Source organism: Oncorhynchus nerka, linkage group LG4 (assembly GCF_034236695.1).
Source record: "Oncorhynchus nerka isolate Pitt River linkage group LG4, Oner_Uvic_2.0, whole genome shotgun sequence".
Classification (NCBI taxonomy): Eukaryota; Metazoa; Chordata; class Actinopteri; order Salmoniformes; family Salmonidae; genus Oncorhynchus; species Oncorhynchus nerka.
Genome location: NC_088399.1, coordinates 34,558,511 through 34,581,408, shown reverse-complemented (window position 1 = coordinate 34,581,408; position 22,898 = coordinate 34,558,511). Strand labels below are relative to the sequence as shown.

Sequence of the window (22,898 nt, the reverse complement as noted above, 5' to 3'; positions counted from 1 at the left end):
TCACTTGGCAATGGCAGTCCTGTCAACCTTTTCAAGTCTCTTCTGAACTTTGGGCCTGGGTGACTGTTAAGTTGAGCACTTAAGGACAAAAAAAAGCTGTATGCAAATAGAACATGATTGATCTGAGTGCACTGTCCACCTCTCCCTCACTCTCTCAGCTCTCCTGCACTTTATAAGGCCTTAGAAGCAAATCCCCACTCACCAATGTTCTTCCACACTGTTCCTGAATCAGTGCCAAGCAACATTTCGTTCTAAATGGATGAAGGCAGACTGTTCCCATAGCCCATTCCCACTGTGTCTCACAATGCTGCTTCTAAGACCCCAGCACACTAAAGCCTCAGAGGAAGCAGCCACACAATCACCGCCACACAAACAAACAAAAGAGCTTCTCTTCATTAGCTGGGGATTACCAAGCCATTGTGGCAGGGATTTAAGAAAACATTTCATTTTAGGCTGAGGGACTGAGCTCCTGTAGAACCCTGTAGAGAGAGAGGGAGCTAACGCAAGGCTGACCTTTATGGCAGGGTCAGGTCTAGAGGTTTGGTTAGTGGGGTGTGGGTTGGTACGATAAGTTATGAAAATATATGCATTCACTACTGTAAGTCGCTCTGGATAAGAGCATCTGCTGTATGACTAAATGGTCAACATGTTAAATGGCTGGCCCACTTGGTTGCAACACCACCTAATGGGGATTGGATCTGGGAACTTTGGACAGACCGCCTGGCTGCATTCTGCAGACTACTGGGCGTGGGCATTCTGAATGGCAACTTATCATGGCTACGTCCCATGGAAAAAGGGTACCATTCATGATGTCCATAACTTGGTAGCCTGATACTGAATCCCAAGTTGACCTTCAGCTCCTAGGTACTTGTGCAGATCTGAAATTATTATATTTTAGGACAGCTATAACACATTAGGAACACCCTCCTAACATTGAGTCAAACCCCCCCCCTTTTGCCCTCAGAACAGCCTCAATTCGTCGGGGCATGGACTCTAGAAGGTGTCGAATGCCTTCCACAGGGATGCTGGCCCATGTTGACTCCAATGCTTCCCACACTTGTGCCAGGTTGGCTGGATGTCCTTTGGGTGGTGGACCATTCTTGACACACTCACGCCTGGCAGCTACTACCATATTCCATTCAAAAGCACTTTTCATTCAGCCTCTGAATGGCACACATACACAATCCATGTCTACAATTGTCTCAAGGCTTAAAAATCCTTCTTTAAACTGTCTCCTCCCATTCATCTACACTGATTGAAGTGGATTTAACAAGTTACATCAAAAAGGGATTGTAGCTTTCACCTGGATTCACCTGGTCAGTCTAGGAATCATAGCTTTCACCTGGATTCACCTGGTCAGTCTAGGAATCATAGCTTTCACCTGGATTCACCTGGTCAGTCTAGGAATCATAGCTTTCACCTGGATTCACCTGGTCAGTCTAGGAATCATAGCTTTCACCTGGATTCACCTGGTCAGTCTCATGGAATAAGAAATGTTTTGTATAGTTAGTGCATGTCCTATAGTTTTCTCTTGCCACTGTGCTACTACATGCTCTTTGTGGGTTTAGGGAGGGTAATCAACATACTGAAAGTATTTTGTGCATAAGCACCAATCTTTCATTAATACACTATATATACACAAAGTATGTGGGCACCCCTTCAAATTAGTTGATTCGGCTATTTCAGCCACACCCTTTGCTGACTGGTGTATAAAGTAGAGCACACAGCCATGCAATCTCCATAGGAAAACATTGGCAGTATAATGGGCTTACTGAAGAGGTCAATGACTTTCAACATGGCACCGTCATAGGATGTTACCTTCCCAACAAGTCAGTTGGTCAAATGTCTGCTATGCTAGAGCTGCCCCGTTCAACTTTAAGCGCTGTTATTGTGAAGTGGAAACATCTAGGAGCAACAACGGCTCAGAAGTGATAGGCCACACAAGCTCACAGAACGGGTCCGCCGAGTGCTGAAATACGTCAATTGTCTGTCCTTTGTTGCAACACTTCAGAACTGCCTCTGGAAGCAAAGTCAGCACAACAACTGTTTGTCGGGAGCGTCATGAAATGGGTTTCCATAGACGAGCAGCCACACACAAGCATAAGATCACCATGCGCAATGCCAAGCGTCAGCCGGAGTGATGTAAATCTCGCCGCCATTGGACTCTGGAGCAGTGGAAATGCATTTTCTGTAGTGATGAATCACGCTTCACCATCTGGCAGTCCGATGGACTAATCTGTGTTTGGAGGATGCCAGGAGAACGCTACTTGCCCCAATGCATAGTGCCAACTGTAACGTTTGGTGGAGGAGGAATAATGGTCTGGAACTGTATTTCCACTGCCAGCCCTCTTAGTTCCAGTGAAGGGAAATCTTAACTATACAGCATACAATGACATTCTAAATGATTCTGTGCTTCCCACTTTGTTGCAACAGTTTGGGGAAGGCCCTTTGCTGTTTCAACATGATAATGCCCTTTGCACTAAGCGATGTCCATACATAAATGTTTTGTCAAGATCGGTGTGGAAGAACTTGACTGACCTGCACAAAGCCCTGACCTCAACCCCATCGAACACCTTTGGGATGAATTGGAACGCCGACTGTGAGCCAGGCCTAATCGCCCAAAATCAGTGTTCGACCTCACTAATGCTCTTATGGCTGAATGGAAGCAAGTCCCTGCAGCAATGTTCCAACATCTAGTGGAAAACCTTTCCAGAAGAGTGAAGGCTGTTATAGCAGCAAAGGGAGACCAACTCCATGTTAATGCCCAAGATTTTGGAATGAGATGTTCGACGAGCAGGTGTCCACATACTTTGGTAATGTAGTGTACTTCGCAATGGCAGATCTCGGATCACATTTCCAAATTTGTAGTGACTACAGAACTTGTCAATGTAAATGTTAATACTAATAATAATGACTGTGAATAAATGTTTCCTTATGAGGTTGAATAGTTTGTTTGACATTGAGCTGTTCAACAAAGGGAGTCTCCGATTAGATTAGAGAACTGGCTGGGTGGAGGCCAACACTGTACTGGCTGGAGCTGTCATTCCTCATCTCTCTCACACACGCGCGTGCACGCACACACACACACACACACACACACACACACACACACACACACACACACACACACACACACACACACACACACGCGACTATGCGCACCTGTGCTCACACACGCAGGCACGCACACACGCAAAGCAATAATATTTGGTACCTTCATAGTTGTGAAGAATAGAAAACAATGAAGACTCATTGTCAGGGTGCAGGGACAATGTCTACCATTTTTAAATGAAATGAAATGTAAAAACATAGTTACACAAACAGAAGCACACACTCCAGTTTAACTATGGCCTGTATTATCTCTAGGAATGGCAGGAAATCTATAAAGCAGGCAGGCACATCTCTTTAAGTTGCATGACCATTCTATTTGTTTTGACAGACAGTCAGTCACAAAGAAAGGCGTCCATGTCAGAACATTCTGACACTCCTTAATAAGCCCATGAAAACCTCATTCTGATGGCTCTTCTCAGAAGACCCTCTATCGCAGTCGCCCAGATAGCCTGCTCTTTCCCCTTCATGTCAGTGTGACTGTCTATCTCCAGACCACAATGTCTTCCCCTTTTCCTGCCTGTCTAGCAGCATCCCCTTGGAGGAAAGCACATACTTAGCTAGCATTCTCCCTGCTCTAAATGGGTCCCTCCTCGAGTCTCACAGTATATTTACCCCAGTACACTGAAGGGTATTTGGATCATGCGTTACCCATTACATCTATCTCTATCTGGGTTGGCATTCACGCCACGTAGCGCACCACACAAGCATTCTTTCAGTTGTATGTATAGCCTAGCATCATGCGCTAACCTCGCAGAATAATGTAGCAGGGTGTGAAGAGAAAATGTGTCACAGGCCTCAACTCATCCCTACTAAACCCACTTAGTACATTTTTACTGCATTAGCTCTATCTGACACTTATCCGAATGGGGTGAGGCAGGAAACAATGACCTGTGTTAGCAGGCCACATAACTCTTTGGAATGGAGTGTCTAGACCAATCAGGAATGGGCCATTGTCACTGTGGGCGAGTACAGAAGGGTTCTCTATTCCCTATGTCAGGGGCAGGCAACCCTGGTCCTGGAGGGACGCAGGCACTTCATGTTTAAGATTGAACTGATCTGGAAGACCAGGTGTGTTGAATTTAGGCAATCACTGAACTGATCATTTAGCTCAGTTGCTCTGGTGTGGTGTCTAGTTAGAACAAAATCTTGCTGTACCTGTGGCACTCCAAGAAAAGGGCTGCCTACCCCTGATCTATGTCATCAACTACTTTTGCCCAGAGTTCTTAGGCTGCGATTCAAATCAACGCAGATAAACACCATGGCACTGCGATTGACTTTTAGAATGTTTGCGCTGTATCAAAGGTGTAATCATGGTAACAGCCATAAAAACAGAAGGCCAACTTCCTCATGAATGTCTCTTTACCTTGATGCATGCTCCATCCTTGTCATTACACCTGCCTCTCTCCCCAAAAGCTGAATTCCCCCCAACCCCCCTCCTCACTTCAATCAGCTCCAGTCCCAGCAGGCCTTTCCAAGTGGCTGGCGGAACAGAAAAAGTTAGACAGAGAGAGAAACTAATACGGGAGACTATTACGCAAAACAGACAACACTATGTAACTATGCCAGTGCCTTAGTTTATTCTATGACAAAATAAGACACAGGATATGTATCATGAAGATCTATCCTTGCCACGTTAATGCCTCTTCACACACACACACACACACACACACACACACACACACACACACACACACACACACACACACACACACACACACACACTTACTTACAGTCATACCCTCCCGTTCATCCTCTTCCCAAAACCTCCCTGCTGATGATGTTAGAAATAAACAAAGAATGGCTCATGTATCATGAGCATCATGTTTGGATAAAAGGTTGGTGAGTTCATATACGTTCTAAACCCATTTGTACTGGTCGTAAAAGGGAAGAAGAGATGGGAACCTTACTGGAGATGATTACAAACCTCACAAAACCCATGGAGAAACTCCCCTGCTATAGGCCTACATCATGTATTGTGTATGTAATGTCAATAAAACATGTATTTCAATTACAATATAAACTCCAGTCACGACAAGCTTGGATAAACCGTGAAATACTATATATCAAACACCATATTTAAAACCTACATGCGCTCCAGTCAGGCATTTTTGAATGGAGAGGGGGGCCTTGGCGTGGGTTGAATGTCCTGTACACACTCACAGTTTACTCCACTCCACAAATATTTACATGTTACCCATTTAGTGTTTTACTAGATGACTCCAGCTCCAGTGTCCCACATGAGACTGACCCCCTGATGACCCTTTGTCCCCTCGGATGGTCCCAGCCAACCAGAACACCGCCATATGTTTACCCAGCATCCTCGCTGTTTGGAGTGGTACACTCTTAGTAGAACCCTGTGCCAAATGCTTTAACCGTAACTGTGTTCTCTGAGACCAAAGTAAACACCAATACTGTAGACCACACAGTGTCTTTACATGTGTTTTGGAGCTAGCTAAGCTAACAGAATGAGACAATGTCAATGTAACAGTTGTTCTCTGTCAGCGTTGGACTTCACTACAACAACACTACTCTATGCACAATTCTTATCTACATCTTGATTCCGTTGTTGTTCCCTAAAGATAGAATGGTTCATGTTTAGCACTGTGTTTGCCATGCAGTGATTTGTCTGGTTAACTGTCTTTTGGGACTGTTGTTAAGGGTCAGAATAGCAGGCCTTTGAACAGCAAGGCTGTGCCCTTCACCCACTATGCCCTCTAGCTAGTAGCTGAGGAACTACATTAGAAACAAACACCGCCCAGTTTGACCCAATCCCCAGATCCCCAGAAAGTAGTTGAAGTTATTTGATAGAACTTGCAGAGGAAGAAATGGCTGATTACTTGACAGAGAGGACAACTACACAGAGATTACATAGTTATAACCTCCCTGGAAAGCTCCCTGGCCTTGACTCTGAAATTCACATTTCTATCTTTCTCAAGGCCAGAACTTTCAATGAAATTGTCTTCTACTTCAATTGCTTTTCAGCCAAGCAAAACATGAAGTCTTCATCCATGAACCAACAGTCGTGACCTGTATATGATGTCAAGGCACTTTCAGGTCATGACTTTGAAGACTTCATAGGGTTTGATGTTAGTGACTCAACTCTTCTCTATTTTCTCCATCCGGTTCCTATTGGATAGAACAGCGAACATCTTAACCGTGATTGAAATGACATTATAGAATAGGAGCCAAACGTGTTCCGTTCTGTATTGTACTGTGACTGTGGCTCGCAACATTCCTCCCTCTCTCGCTATATCCCTCTCTCTCCCTCTCCCTCTCTCCCTCCTCTAGAACCCTCTATATCTGGTGTCTGGTCGTTGTGGTCCCCACATAACCAGGACAAACTAACTGAAGACAATCTTGTCCTGCCAGAACATGCTTATAATACTACTGCTTCTCACAAACCCCAGAAGGATGTTGCAGTTGTTGAACCAATACATAATGGTGGAGGATAGAGGGAGGATGGATGAGTTCAACATACCACCAGACCATCTTTTATCTCACCATCCATCACTCAGTGTGAGGTGTCTGTCCCCCACTGTCTCTAAAGAACACTCACACATCAGCACATACACCACACACACACACACACACACACACACACACACACACACACACACACACACACACACACACACACACACACACACACACACACACACACACACACACACACACACACACACACACACACACACACACACACACAACCACTCTCATAACATGTTTTATTTAATCCTGATGGGCAGGTGTGTGTTTCTGTGCGTGTTTATGTGTGTGTGTGTGTGTGTGTTTGTTTGTATGTGTGTGTGTATCTGTGTCTGTGTGTGGGTGTGGGTGTGAGTACATACCAGCATGTTTGTATATATTTATGTGTCAGTGGATTCTTGTGTGTGGTGCTGCATAAAAACGTAAGCTCCCTCAGTAAACACAATAAAATTCTGTTTCCCTAGCCTGTTACGATTGCATGTGTTTATGCAGCCATTTCAAACACAGATCCAACTCCCATCAACTTAATGGCTTGACCTTGTAAACTCAGGTTACCTCGGCACCTATGTCACCTGGAATGCTCTCTATGCACTTTTCTAAACACTAATTCCAAGTGTAACCCAATGACAATAACCTGCAGCTCAGTCAGACAGGTATATGAGTGTGATGTATCTGTGTGGAGGAGAAGTTGACAAGGAGTTCAGGCACAAGTGTGACCAACGAAAAAATAAGCCATTGTGATTTAATCATCACATTGAGATTGGCTCCAGCACACTCTTGGTGTGTGCCACTCTAACTCTCTTTCTCTTTCTCTCTCTCCCTGTCCGTATGAAGGGGCACTAAAGGCTTCTAACACAGGGAAAAACAGCAGAGTGGAAAGAAAGAAAAGAGCACAATAGCGTGTAAATCAGAACTATTAAAGGACTAGATAAACACCCCAGAGCTAAGAGGAAAGAGATAGGGATAGAGGAGAGAGGAGACGCGAATAGAAGAGTGGACAAGAGATGCCAACATACATACACCAACATTTTCCCTTGTCTTTCTCCATAGTGCGAGTCGATATTCATGGGATAATAAGGAATTCCCCTCGACCACGCCTACAATTTGGGGAAAACAAACATTCTTTCCCATTGACCCCAAGTGTAAAAGAGCCTACTTTGACTTCAATTTTTTCTTACACAGAAATAACAAAACATGCCGAAAAGCCTCTGTGTTCTTCAAAGTACATGTAACCAGGTCAAAAATCAATGCTCCCACATAAAGCCTGTGAGAAGAGCCCAGTGGCTTCAGGTTATTCAGCGTGGGAGAGTGGGAAATGTGGGGACCCGGTGTCCAAGTAGTCTGTGTGTAGCTATGTGTGTGTCAAATTTGTTGACACAGGTAAGACATTTAACTTGTTTAGCAATAGTCCGTTAGTAACGTCACTCACTGTATATGTTTGTTTGTGTTGTTGGTCTTGGCTGGCTTAATGTTCCGCTAGCACTCACTCATGTGGCTGCTAGCACCGTCATGAAAAGGGGCCTGAGGGAAGCCTGACAATATTACATTTTTAGTAGTGAGAACAAGGGAGAAGGCAATGTTGAAAAGTAGTGTTTAGACATGTTGTACTTTAAATTTTGCTTTGTAATTTTAAATTGCATTTGAAAAAGGTCAAGTCTTGCTGTGAGCCAATGGAGAAACCTATCTATCTAATACCGACTGGGTCTATCCTTCTCATCTACAGTGATGTTTGGTAACCCAGAGTGACAATCGCTAAGTGACGAGGTGTCTTTGACAGCTTTGGAGAGCTTGCCATTGATCCATGGGGGAGCTATGTATAAATAACCCACAATGCCTTTCTCCCACTGTCCAATAGGAGGTGGCGCTGACGGACAAATCTACGAAATAACAATCAATATCTTCTTCATCTAAGAAAAATTTATCCACACGAGTTATGTAGAATATCTACAAGGTGGAATTTGTGTTTCACAACTATATCAAGCCCTGCCCGTAAATAGTTAACTCCTCCTGATGTAAACCACTGACACATCTCTCCGAAGGTTCAAGTATGTTTCCATCCATGCCACTTGGCATCTTTATGCTGACTAACTACACACTCCAGCACTTTAAAGGCTACCATAATTTGTCTACATCGTATATACACAGAAACAAGGCTCGGCGCTATGTTGGATACTGCAGTGTATAAATCCCTGTGGTGTACACCAGGGCTGACAGCACAAGGGAACTAGGTATTTTGTTGTAGCACAAGAAGAGAAGAGTTTTTAACTCAGATGGACTATGTGGTAATACTCTAGGGTGTATTCATACCCTGTGTCCTACTGCACTCTATTTTGTGTAACAGACAACAGAATGCAGTAATGCACATACACAAAATAGTTCAAATTGTTGAAGTGAAATGAAAAAAATGACTTGATTCAAAACCTTCTAAAAAAACACAAAAGGAAAAGTACTGTGTGCATATGGGTAAAGTTCATGTGTGCAATCTAAGTGTCACATGATCTGTCACATGATCTCAGTATATATACACCTGTTCTGAAAGGCCCCAGAGTCTGCAACACCCCTAAGCAAGGGGCACCACCAAGCAAGCGGCACCATGAAAACCAAGGAGCTCTCCAAACAGGTCAGGGACAAAGTTGTAGAGAAGTACAGATCAGAGTTGGGTTATAAAAAAATATCAGAAACTTTGAACATCCCACGGAGCACCATCAAATCCATTATTAAAAAATGGAAAGAATATGGCATAACAACAAACCTGCAAAGAGAGGTCCGCCCACCAAAACTCACAGACCAGACAAGACATTAATCAGAGAGGCAACAAAGAGACAACCCTGAAGGAGCTGAAAAGCTCCACAGTGGAGATTGGAGTATCTGTCCATAGGACCACTTTTAGCTATACACTCCACAGAGCTGGGCTTTACAGAAGAGTGGCCAGAAAAAAGCCATTGCTTAAAGAGAAAAATAAGCAAACATGCTTGGTGTTTCCCAAAAGGCATGTGGGAGACTCACCAAACATATGGAAGAATGTACTCTGGTCAGATGAGACTAAAATTGAGCTTTTTGGCCTTCAAGGAAAACGCTATGTCTGGCGCAAACCCAACACCTCTCATCACCCCGAGAATACCATCCCCACAATGAAGCATGGGGGTAGCAGCATCATGCTGTGGGGGTGTTTTTCATTGGCAGGGACTGGGAAACTGGTCAGAATTAAAGGAATGATGGATGGAACTAAATACTGGGAAATTCTTGAGGGATACCTGTTTCAGTCTTTAAAAGATTTGAGACTAGGACAGAGCTTCACCTTACAGCAGGACAATGGCCCTAAGCATACTGCTAAAGCAACACACAAGCCATTTAAGGGGAAACATTTAAATGTCTTAGAATGGCCTAGTCAAAGCCCAGACCTCAATCCAATTGAGAATCTGTGGTATGACTTAAAGATTACAGTACACCAGCGGAACCCATCCAACTTGAAGGAGCTGGAGCAGTTTTGCCTTGAAGAATGGGCAAAAGTACCAGTTGGCTAGATGTACCAAGCTTATAGAGACATACCACAAGAGACTTGCAGCTGTAATTGCTGATAAAAGTGCCTCTACAAAGTATTGACTTTGGGGGGGGTGAATAGTTATGCACGCTCAAGTTTTCAGTTTTTTTGTCTTATTTCTTGTCTGTTTCACAATGAAAAATATTTTGTTGTGTAAATCAAATGATACAAACGCCCAAAAATCTATTTTAATTCCAGGTTGTAAGGCAACAAAATAGGAAAAATGCCAAGGGGGTGAATACTTTCGCAAGCCACTGTATCTAATGGGATACAGTATTAACGTATAAAGCGTATCCCAAGTGGTGCAGTGGTCTAAGGCACTGCATCTCAATGCTTGAGGTGTCACTACAGACACCCTGGTTTGAATCCAGGCTGTATCACAACCAGCCGTGATTGGGAGTCCCGTCCGGTGTAGGCCTTCATTGTAAATAAATATTTGTTCTTAACTGACTTGCCTAGTTAAATATGTATATACTGCATTCTAGTAATGGCTCATCCTAAATACACCTTTTCTATTAACATACCGTCCATACTGTCTATATACACCACTATATACATATATATTTATATTCCTGACTCTGACATTGCTCATTCTAACATTTCTTAATTTCTTTCTTTTTACTTTTTGGGTCATGTGTGAAATGTTTTGTATTGCTACAGTAGGTATTGCTGTATCTGGTAAATCACTCCATGGGACAGAGAGAACATTTTCCAATTTTATACCACATTTCAGGCACTTCTGATCATTTTTCCATGGGGCAAAGAGAACATTTTTGCTGTTTTACAGAACGTTTCCTGCAATTCTATGCCATGCTAGTGATATCTGAGTGAGAGTGATTTGAGGTCAGGGCCTTTGGGCATGTGCCCTGCATGCCCGGTCGGTGTTGGGCCATGATTAAGACAGCTGGCTAAACTAATTACCAATCCATTACTAATTACCAATCTAAAACTTGTTAGCTAACATGGCTAATTGAGTGTGACTGTCAGTGACAGACATAACAAGAGAAAAACTGCTGATCTACAACCAAATGTTGTATATTCTTCTTTTTCTATAATCCACATGTTCATGTCTTTAACAGCTCCAACCAAAGCACAATTTGTAAATCCCTCCAATTGGTCAAGCTATTGAACCAACTTTACCCTATGCATCTCCTCTTTTTGCAGCACATGATAGTTTACATTCTGCTTACACACAGATAGACAAGTAGACAGACATATGCACACACAAGCACCTTAAACACACACACACACAATCTAGATCTCACCTAATTTAGAGATGCCATGTGATTTAGTGTGAGGAACTGACAGACCTTTTAAATAATGGAAACACAGAGCTGTAGAGCTCGGTCCATGACGCCAATAGGTAGTAAAATTACTCCCAGAATCTGCCAAGACCAATAGGCTCAGCCTGCTAGCTGCATTCCTAACTCCATACAGAGAACGAAACGCCATTTAAGGCTCCATGTCAGACCAACAACTAGAGCTCTCTCTCTCTATCTCTCTCTATCTCTCGCTTTCGCTCTCTCTCTCTCGCTCTCTCGTTCTCTCTCTCGTTCTCTCTCTCGTTCTCTCTCTCGCTCTCTCTCTGGCACTACACCGCCAGGTCACTGACATCCTCCCTGTAGGCTGACTCATCATCACCGGTGATCAGGCCTACCACTGTCGTGTCGTCAGCTACCTTAATAATGGTGTCGAAGGCGTGCGTCGTGGGTGAACAGGGAGCACAGAAGGAGACTAAGCACACACCCCTGTGGGACCCCTGTGTTAAGGTTCAGCCGTGGCACAGGTGATGTTGCCTACCCTCACCGTCTGGGGTCGGCCCATCAGGAAGTCCAGGATCCTAAGAGTCCTAAACTTAGTGACGAGCTTGGAGGGTATAATGGTATAATGGTTACCTAGGTGGGTGAGGGCAGTGTGCAGAGCAATTGAGAATGCGTCATCTATGGATCTGTTGGGGCGGAATGTGGAGCGAATTGCGGCTACTTCCTGTTTCTGCTTCTGCTTGTAAACAGGAAGCAAGAGTACAGAGTCACGATCTGATTTGCCAAATGGCGGATGAGGGCGTGCCTTGTATGCTTGCTTGTGGGTAGAATAGCAGTGGTCTAGGACTTTATCGCTCCTAGTCGCTGGCAACCAGAAAGGCAGCCTCTGGGTGTAGTTTTTCTGCTTGTTTATAGCCTTGTACAGTTCGTTAAGCACCAGATTGTTATTTTTTATTGTACTGAGGTGAAATGTATACAGCAGTCACGATAACAGCTGAAAACTCCCTCGGGAGATAGAAGGGTCAGCATTTGACCATCAGGTATTCTAAGACGGGTGAACAGTTGGTCGACACTTCCACCACACTGGAATCAGCACACCAGTTGGTGTTGATGAAGTGGCAAACCCCTCCCCCCCTTGATTTTCCGACTCCACTGTCCTGTCGGCCCGGTGAATGGAGAATCCATCGAGGTGGATAGCCGTGGGAGATATCTTGTCCAAGAGCCATGTTTCTGAAAAGCAAAGAATATTGCAGTTCCGAGAGACCCGTTGGGAGCAAATCTGCGATCGGAGGTCATCCATCTTATTATCAAGTGACTGTACATTGGCCAGTAGAATGGCCTCTGCTGTGTTCTCAGATGCTTAGTTACCACCTACTAACAGCTAACAGTCACACTATTGGCCAACAGAGCTGTTTCGACCTAGGTTAATTCAGTACACCAACCATACCTACTGCCTCTCGTAGCCCTTTCTCCTGCTCTTTCTCCCATTCAAACACACACACACACACACACACACACACACACACACACACACACACACACACACACACACACACACACACACACACACACACACACACACACACACACACACACACACACACACACACACACACACAACCACTCTCATAACATGTTTTATTTAATCCTGATGGGCAGGTGTGTGTATATAATAATAATACAGGTTGTTTATCATTGGCGAGTATAAGTTGAGGTGAGGTTTTGCTCCTGCTCAATGGAAAAATGTGAAAAAGAGAACCAGACACCGCTTGCCCTCTAGTGGGCAATGCTGAATACTGCAAACTCAACTGTAATGACATTCTAAGTTCTCACGTTCACCACTCGATGGCGGCCAACCTCTAAAATGTAGACAGGTTGTCTTTCCCACTGAACCTATCTTATGATGAGAAACTAACCTAATCATGGTATCACAGAACATACAAAAATAATATTTAAAATATTTACAGTGAATGCCTGATTTTTCCTGTATGATCAGTCTTATATCGACACAGGCCTTTACAACATCAAATCAAATTGTATTTGTCACATCGGCCGAATACAACAGCTGTAGACCAAATATGGCATAGTTTCTTGGTACTAGTGTGTATATGGCATTAACCTATGTGATTTAGTGTGTGTTTGTGTGCGCATCTGTGCATGCATGTATTTGTATGTGTGTGTGTGTGTGTGTGTGTGTCTGTTTGTGTGTGCGCACACTGTGTGTGTGTGTATGTGTGTCTGAGCATGGTTCTGTACTGACCTTCCTGCCAGAGAAGAGCATGCAGAGCTGGTGCATGGAGCCTCCGTTCTTGGTCAGCTCCTTCTTCAGGGTCTTAGGCGAGGGCAGCGTCCAGCCCCCCTTGTGGGCGTGTGTCGGGTCCAGGCAGTTGATGGCATTGTCTGAGGTGAAGCCAGTGGCGCGTGGGTCCTGCAGCAGACTGCCCTCGCTGTGCGTGCGGCGCCGCAGGGAGTTCTGGACACTCAACCTGCCGCCGTGCTTCTCGCAGGCAGAGCCCTCCACCATGCTACGACGCTTACTGTCGCTGCGCTCTAGGTAGGTATCATCGCTGTCATCTTCCTCATCATCATCGTCATCTTCATCATCGTCCTCGTCATACTCTTCGTCGGTGTTGGGCGAGGAGAGGGCATCGGCGCTAAAGGAGCGGTCTAGGCGGAGCTCGGGGATGACGAAGGAGGATGAAGAGGAGGGGTGGGCGTTGGTGTCGGGGGGGTCTGACGGGGCTTTGTCATCTGTCGCCGGGGGTTTCACATCTCCTCCCTCCTCCTCCTCCCTCTCTCTTTCCCCTCCCTCCTCTATCTCTGCTTCCTCCTCACCCTTCCTCTCCTCCTCCACCTCCTCCTCTCTTTCCCGCCAGATCTCAGGCTCAGTGCCCTCCATGCTCTTGGTGTCCTCCCACTCGGTGGAGGGCAGTGGGGTGGGGGGCACCTTGTGCTCCCCTCCGTCGCCCAGTGGGGTGCAAACCTCCTCCAGGGGGGTGAGAAGCTCAGAGGGGTACGGGTTGCCCAGGGTCAGGGGTTCTGAGGGGCTGGAGGGGTAGGGGTAGAGGTGGTCCTCTTCAGACCCTGGCAGGGGTAGGCCTCGTCCTCCTCCCAACTCACATGGAGGGGTATCCACCTTGGGCTCCAGCATCTGGAGGGAGAGGAAGTTATAAACACTGTCACACTGCACATTTATTGCATATCAAGGGTTTGATGAAGTGGATTAGAACATGAATCACATTTATTAGCACTGGGCTAAAGCAACAGTCAACCAGAGCCCTGCTGAAATGGTCCCAATCACTACAAATCTATTAAGACACATCCCACTTTATTAAATCAATAGAGAAACAAGCCTATACCAACACCAGGCCTGATCTAAATCTTTGCTCCTGACTTCTTATTGACAGCAATCCATTACAATCCTATTGCCCTGTTTGTGCGTTCCGTGTCTGGGAGACTAATGGCTCCCTACCAACTATCAACAGTGAAGGAGAAGCCAGTGATTTTGTTTGTATGTTGAGTTTAGCCAGGAAACAGAGGCCACGTGTGTTTATGATGACGAGATTGATACAGCCTGTTTGACTTCCCTTCATGCACTCACCACACACACACACACACACACAGACACACACACACACACACACAGACACACACACACACACACACACACACACACACACACACACACACACACACACACACACACACACACACACACACACACACACATAGCTCAGCTTTCCAGCAGTAGCATTGCTTGTTGGTTCAGACACATTCCTGGTACTTTATCTTCCTGTCTGGTGTCACACAGACACACTCTGGCCCAACCACCTCAGGGCCTCTGGGACAGACGGGAGGGAGGGAGCAATGTGGAGGAAAACAAACAAACAGCTAGCCTACTTCAGCAGTACTGTATCATTTTAATCATTTTAGTCAATAAGATTCTTGCTACGTAAGCTTAACTTTCTGAACATTCGAGACGTGTAGTCCACTTGTCATTCCAATCTCCTTTGCATTAGCGTAGCCTCTTCTGTAGCCTGTCAACTATGTGTCTGTCTATCCCTGTTCTCTCTCTCTGCACAGACCATACAAACGCTCCACCGCGTGGCCGCGGCCACCCTAATCTGGTGGTCCCAGCGCGCACGACCCACGTGGAGTTCCAGGTCTCCGGTAGCCTCTGGAACTGCCGATCTGCGGCCAACAAGGCAGAGTTCATCTCAGCCTATGCCTCCCTCCAGTCCCTCGACTTCTTGGCACTGACGGAAACATGGATCACCACAGATAACACTGCTACTCCTACTGCTCTCTCTTCGTCCGCCCACGTGTTCTCGCACACCCCGAGAGCTTCTGGTCAGCGGGGTGGTGGCACCGGGATCCTCATCTCTCCCAAGTGGTCATTCTCTCTTTCTCCCCTTACACATTTGTCTATCGCCTCCTTTGAATTCCATGCTGTCACAGTTACCAGCCCTTTCAAGCTTAACATCCTTATCATTTATCGCCCTCCAGGTTCCCTCGGAGAGTTCATCAATGAGCTTGATGCCTTGATAAGCTCCTTTCCTGAGGACGGCTCACCTCTCACAGTTCTGGGCGACTTTAACCTCCCCACGTCTACCTTGGACTCATTCCTCTCTGCCTCCTTCTTTCCACTCCTCTCCTCTTTTGACCTCACCCTCTCACCTTCCCCCCCTACTCACAAGGCAGGCAATACGCTCAACCTCATCTTTACTAGATGCTGTTCTTCCACTAACCTCACTGCAACTCCTCCAAGTCTCCGACCACTACCTTGTATCCTTTTCCCTCTCGCTCTCATCCAACACTTCCCACACTGCCCCTACTCGGATGGTATCGCGCCGTCCCAACCTTCGCTCTCTCTCCCCGCTACTCTCTCCTCTTCCATCCTATCATCTCTTCCCTCTGCTCAAACCTTCTCCAACCTATCTCCTGATTCTGCCTCCCTCAACCCTCCTCTCCTCCCTTTCTGCATCCTTTGACTCTCTATGTCCCCTATCCTCCAGGCCGGCTCGGTCCTCCCCTCCCGCTCCGTGGCTCGACGACTCATTGCGAGCTCACAGAACAGGGCTCCGGGCAGCCGAGCGGAAATGGAGGAAAACTCGCCTCCCTGCGGACCTGGCATCCTTTCACTCCCTCCTCTCTACATTTTCCTCTTCTGTCTCTGCTGCTAAAGCCACTTTCTACCACTCTAAATTCCAAGCATCTGCCTCTAACCCTAGGAAGCTCTTTGCCACCTTCTCCTCCCTCCTGAATCCTCCTCCCCCCCCCCCTCCTCCCTCTCTGCAGATGACTTCGTCAACCATTTTGAAAAGAAGGTCGACGACATCCGATCCTCGTTTGCTAAGTCAAACGACACCGCTGGTTCTGCTCACACTGCCCTACCCTGTGCTCTGACCTCTTTCTCCCCTCTCTCTCCAGATGAAATCTCGCGTCTTGTGACGGCCGGCCGCCCAACAACCTGCCCGCTTGACCCTATCCCCTCCTCTCTTCTCCAGACCATTTCCGGAGACCTTCTCCCTTACCTCACCTCGCTCATCAACTCATCCCTGACCGCTGGCTACGTCCCTTCCGTCTTCAAGAGAGCGAGAGTTGCACCCCTTCTGAAAAACCTACACTCGATCCCTCCGATGTCAACAACTACAGACCAGTATCCCTTCTTTCTTTTCTCTCCAAAACTCTTGAACGTGCCGTCCTTGGCCAGCTCTCCCGCTATCTCTCTCAGAATGACCTTCTTGATCCAAATCAGTCAGGTTTCAAGACTAGTCATTCAACTGAGACTGCTCTTCTCTGTATCACGGAGGCGCTCCGCACTGCTAAAGCTAACTCTCTCTCCTCTGCTCTCATCCTTCTAGACCTATCGGCTGCCTTCGATACTGTGAACCATCAGATCCTCCTCTCCACCCTCTCCGAGTTGGGCATCTCCGGCGCGGCCCACGCTTGGATTGCGTCCTACCTGACAGGTCGCTCCTACCAGGTGGCGTGGCGAGAATCTGTCTCCTCACCACGCGCTCTCACCACTGGCGTCCCCCAGGGCTCTGTTCTAGGCCCTCTCCTATTCTCGCTATACACCAAGTCACTTGGCTCTGTCATAACCTCACATGGTCTCTCCTATCATTGCTATGCAGACGACACACAATTAATCTTCTCCTTTCCCCCTTCTGATGACCAGGTGGCGAATCGCATCTCTACATGTCTGGCAGACATATCAGCGTGGATGACGGATCACCACCTCAAGCTGAACCTCGGCAAGATGGAGCTGCTCTTCCTCCCGGGGAAGGACTGCCCGTTCCATGATCTCGCCATCACGGTTGACAACTCCATTGTGTCCTCCTCCCAGAGCGCTAAGAACCTTGGCGTGATCCTGGACAACACCCTGTCGTTCTCAACTAACATCAAGGCAGTGGCCCGTTCCTGTAGGTTCATGCTCTACAACATCCGCAGAGTACGACCCTGCCTCACACAGGAAGCGGCGCAGGTCCTAATCCAGGCACTTGTCATCTCCCGTCTGGATTACTGCAACTCGCTGTTGGCTGGGCTCCCTGCCTGTGCCATTAAACCCCTAAAACTCATCCAGAACGCCGCAGCCCGTCTGGTGTTCAACCTTCCCAAGTTCTCTCACGTCACCCCGCTCCTCCGCTCTCTCCACTGGCTTCCAGTTGAAGCTCGCATCCGCTACAAGACCATGGTGCTTGCCTACGGAGCTGTGAGGGGAACGGCACCTCAGTACCTCCAGGCTCTGATCAGGCCCTACACCCAAACAAGGGCACTGCGTTCATCCACCTCTGGCCTGCTCGCCTCCCTACCACTGAGGAAGTACAGTTCCCGCTCAGCCCAGTCAAAACTGTTCGCTGCTCTGGCCCCCCAATGGTGGAACAAACTCCCTCACGACGCCAGGACAGCGGAGTCAATCACCACCTTCCGGAGACACCTGAAACCCCACCTATTTCAGGAATACCTAGGATAGGATAAAGTAATCCTTCTCACCCCCACCCCCTTAAAAGATTTAGATGCACTATTGTAAAGTGGCTGTTCCACTGGATGTCTTAAGGTGAACGCACCAATTTGTAAGTCGCTCTGGATAAGAGCGTCTGCTAAATGACTTAAATGTAAATGTAATAGAACCTCTTGGCTCAACCCCCCTGAGTATATCTGAAACCCTCCATCTACACCATCAACTCACCACCATCTCTTCTCCATTCATTTTCACCTTTACCTTCTTTCTCCCATCTCTGTTTTATCTATCGTTGCCCTTCAACCCCCTCCCATCCCATTGTCTGTCTTCTGGTGTTGGACTCTGCTGAGGGAGCTGTACTATACAAGGCAAAGCCACTACGACGCTACACCACACATAGTCATTATTCATTATTATTGTTTTACCTCTCTGTCTCTCCTTGTGTGTAAAGCGCTTGAACAGATTCTGTCAGAGTGTTGGCCAATATCATTAGTGCATCTAACAAAATGGTGATACTTAACATTCATTGACTTGTCTCTACTTAAATCTCAAGCAGTGATTGGGATTTTGAACAATGGAATGAGGGCGCAATTTTGTGATAATCAGGGTGAAGGAGAAAAACGTGCATTATCACTGAACTCCATTACACATTCTATTAAAACTCCTCAACTGCTGCACTCTACTGAAACTGCCCAATCACTACCAACCTGACTACCTATTGTTCTCAAATACACGGCTGTAGATGAGAGTGGGACCCGGCATCCTACCACTCTTAATGTTTTGACCTCAACAATGCTAATGCTAAGCTAACAGCAGTGGCCGGCTCAAGCCTTTTATAGTGGCCCACTTCTTGACAGCGGAGAGAACGTGTTTTGTTTTGACATTCATTTCATGCAATTCTATACAATCTGCCATGTGGCGTAGAGAACGTATCGCAGTTCTAAAGTCCCAGTGGAGTCTAAAACTAGATATTCCACTGTTTTATACATTTTACCGGAAACACTTGACACCCAGCATCATAAAACGTTATGCCACAGTCATAACCATGCCATAATATTTCATAACAGCTGACTTAAATAACTTGTCATAATCGGCTGTAATATGGTCATAACACTGTCATGACACATATGTTTTGACCTGTTGTGACATATATTGCATTATTTATGGCTGGTTATGATACCTACATTAGAGTGTCAAAACCCACATAACCTACCACACAAGGTGGTTGTCAACAGTATGTTCACGTTATTTATATAAAAAAATATATATTGACCATGTTAAATTATCATTGTAACTGCACACACATTGATGTCAGAGATGAACCTACCCTATTGGTCTGTTGCTGATGACTGGGATGAATTCAGGAGCAGGACAAGACACCCTCTTTTTGACTGATGACTGACATATGGGCATGTAGGTGACAGGCCTATCTGGCTTACATGATTATGGTGGTCATAATGCTTCTTGACAGTGTCATAAAGTCTATGTTCTACGTCCAACTAAAGTGACACAGGATGATCATAGACCATGATATGCACGCAGAGGTGCTCTTTAGGCAGGCTTTGATTGAGCTAGGTGCTCATATCACAAACTAAGCAGAAACAGATTAGACAGAAGTCTTTTATCCCTCTTCCTCTCCCAATATTGCCCCCCGTACCTCTCTCGGCTAGACTTAGCGTAGGAGCATTTCTTAACCAGGCGTATAAAAAGACAGTCTGGAACACACAGGGGTGAGAGCCTAGTCCTTGCTGAGAGAGGGCCTCATACTGATTTAAAGTTCACTAGTTACAGATAACCACACATACAGTCACAAGACAACATCTGTCCATACATGCTCACTCTCACCCTCGCTTACCCTCGATGTCCTCCTCTCTAAACGCTCCCGCCCTCCGCCCGAGCCCCGAGCTCTGAGGCAAAGGTTCCTGATGATGGGGCTGCTATTTTTAGAGTGAATTACACTTTCATAAGCGATAGGGTAGCAAGAAGAATACAGGACGGAGGATTTAAAAACACACACTCACTTCCTTCTCTCTCTGTCCTCCCTCTCTTTTCTTTCCATCTATTGCTCTCTCTCTCGCTCTCTCTCTCAACCCTCAGGGTCAGAGGCATAATCAGATTGGATATCAAGGGAAAAAACAATCCACAATTCTTCTGATTGTAATCAAACAATCACAGTATTCTTACTAGCCTCAATAGTCCTTGCTCTGACCATTTCATGTTTTAAAAATACCCAATGAACAGCTGGAGTATAAAATACTGTATTTGTATGAATATTTGTTTGAATAAGTGAAGCTAAGATTTGAAATAGTTAGTATCTATTAAACCATGGTAATTCATATGTAATGCAGACACACTTTCTCTCTCTCTCTCACACACACACACATACTCCTTCCCTCTGCCTCCCTGTCCAGTGGAGATATGGCAGGAGACACAAAGGAGCCACTTGTCCTGTCAGATACACATGTTTCATCTCAGAGCCCAGCATAACACAGCCATTTGCTACCATACTGGGCCGGCCACACACACACACACACACACACACACACACACACACACACACACACACACACACACACACACACACACACACACACACACACACACACACACACACACACACACACACACACACAATGCCCTCCAAGAAAAGATGCTCATGTCCAGTGAACGGCCATGAAAAGAACAACGCTCTAAACAACCAACCACAAAACCACAACTTCATTTCATCTTTGTCCAGCCCTGTCATGTGTTTTATGGCCATTGGCTAAGAAGTCATTACTCTCTCTTACTCTCCCCTGGCTGACATGAAATCAGAGAGGGAAGATAGAGAGCAGTGAAAGAGGAGGATGAAAGAGAGCTACCCTTGATGGGTCAAAAGCTCTCTGTGTTTCCGTGAGAGGAGAGGACTGGGTAGAGGACTGGGTAGATGACTGGGTAGAGGACTGGGGAAGGGGTCTGGGGAGGGGAGGAAAGGACTGGGTAGAGGATTGGGGAGGGTCTGGGGAGGGGAGGAAAGGAAAGGAAAGGAAAGGACTGGGTAGAGGATTGGGGAGGGGTCTGGGGAGGGAGGAGAGGACTTGGTAGAGGATTGGGGAGAGGTCTGTGGAGGAGGAAAGGACTGGGTAGAGGATTGGGGAGGGGTCTGGGGAGGAGAGGGAGAGGAGAAGAGAAGAGAAGAGAGGAGAAGAGAGGAGAGGAGAGGAGAGGAGAGGAGAGGAGAGGAGAGGAGAGGAGAGAGGAGAGGAGAGGAGAGGAGAGGAGAGGAGAGGAGAGGAGAGGAGAGGAGAGGAGAAGACTGGGTAGAGGATTGTGGAGGGGTCTGGGGAGGGGGAGGAGAGGACTGGGTAGAGGATTGGGGAGGGGTCTGGGGAGGGGAGGAGAGGACTAGGTAGAGGATTGGGGAGAGGTCTGGGGAGGGGAGGAGAGGACTGGGTAGAGGATTGGTGAGGGGTCTGTTGAGGGGAGGAGAGGACTGGGTAGAGGATTGGGGAGGGGTCTGGGGAGGGGAGGAGAGGACTGGGTAGAGGATTGGGGAGGGGTCTGGGGAGGAGAGGAGAGGAGAGGAGAGGAGAGGAGAGGAGAGGAGAGAGGAGAGGAGAGGAGAGGACTGGGTAGAGGATTGGGGAGGGGTCTGGGGAGGGGAGGGGAGGAGAGGAGAGGAGCACAGGTAGGTCATCAATGATTAGCATTTCTCAATCAGACCACTAGCACAGCCTCCATTATTGACCCAGTGTTGATCACAGGAGCTGAATGTGAACACGAGATGGGCGGATGATGAGAGTCCAGGGAGGAGAGGAGGAGTAGGGGAAGAGAGAAAGAAAGTAGCAGAAGAAGAGAGGGGAGGAGAAAAGAGGAGGCAGAGGGAGAACAGGGGATAAAGGACATTAGAAATATGAAGGAAGAGTGGACAACAAGATGGGGAGCGATGGGGAGGGAGGAATAGTGGGAGAGCAACATTTCTGAAAATGGACATCTTGACTTTCCTGTGGATAGAATTGCTTACACGAGCGTTAACAGCATTAGGGCAGGCTAACAACCATGTAACCAGGAAGAGCCTGCCAACCTGGGGATGCATCACCATTCACCTCTGACCTCATGGGGGTTACCATGGAGACAGTAGACCCCCCTTAGGGCAGGTGTGCATTGTTGAGCTCTTGAGGAACATTGTCCTGCCCACAACTGTGTGCTATTCTCTTCTCTCTCTCTCTCTCTCTCTCTCTCTCTCTCTCTCTCTCTCTCTCTCTCTGTCTCTGTCTCTCTCTCTCTCTCTGGCTATCTGTCTGATCTAGCTCTAAGAAGTCTGATGCTAGCATGTTTGATGCAACTCTCTAGGCATCTCAGCCTACCATGCACCAGAGTTATCAGGTAACAGCCAAACCACCACCTACAGGGGCAGCACACTGCAGCACACCAATGGCTAATAACCCGCCTGCCTCACTGAGAATGATAGGGGAAAGAGGAGGAAAGAGGAAGTAGACTAAGAACATAAGGCTTCAAAGGATGGCGCTGGGTAATTGGGTTGAGAAACACTTAG

At 46.8% G+C, this 22,898-nt stretch overlaps 1 protein-coding gene across 1 annotated transcript in view; it reads right to left on the bottom strand.

The window, feature by feature from the left end:
* Nucleotides 1-22,898, bottom strand: part of LOC115122923 (regulator of G-protein signaling 3-like) — a 166,094-nt gene that overhangs the window by 41,842 nt on the left and 101,354 nt on the right. Inside the window, exon 11 of the mRNA XM_029652210.2 lies at nt 13,661-14,551. Within this exon, the coding sequence (XP_029508070.1) occupies nt 13,661-14,551 (891 nt within the window). The remainder of the gene's footprint in view (nt 1-13,660; nt 14,552-22,898) is intronic.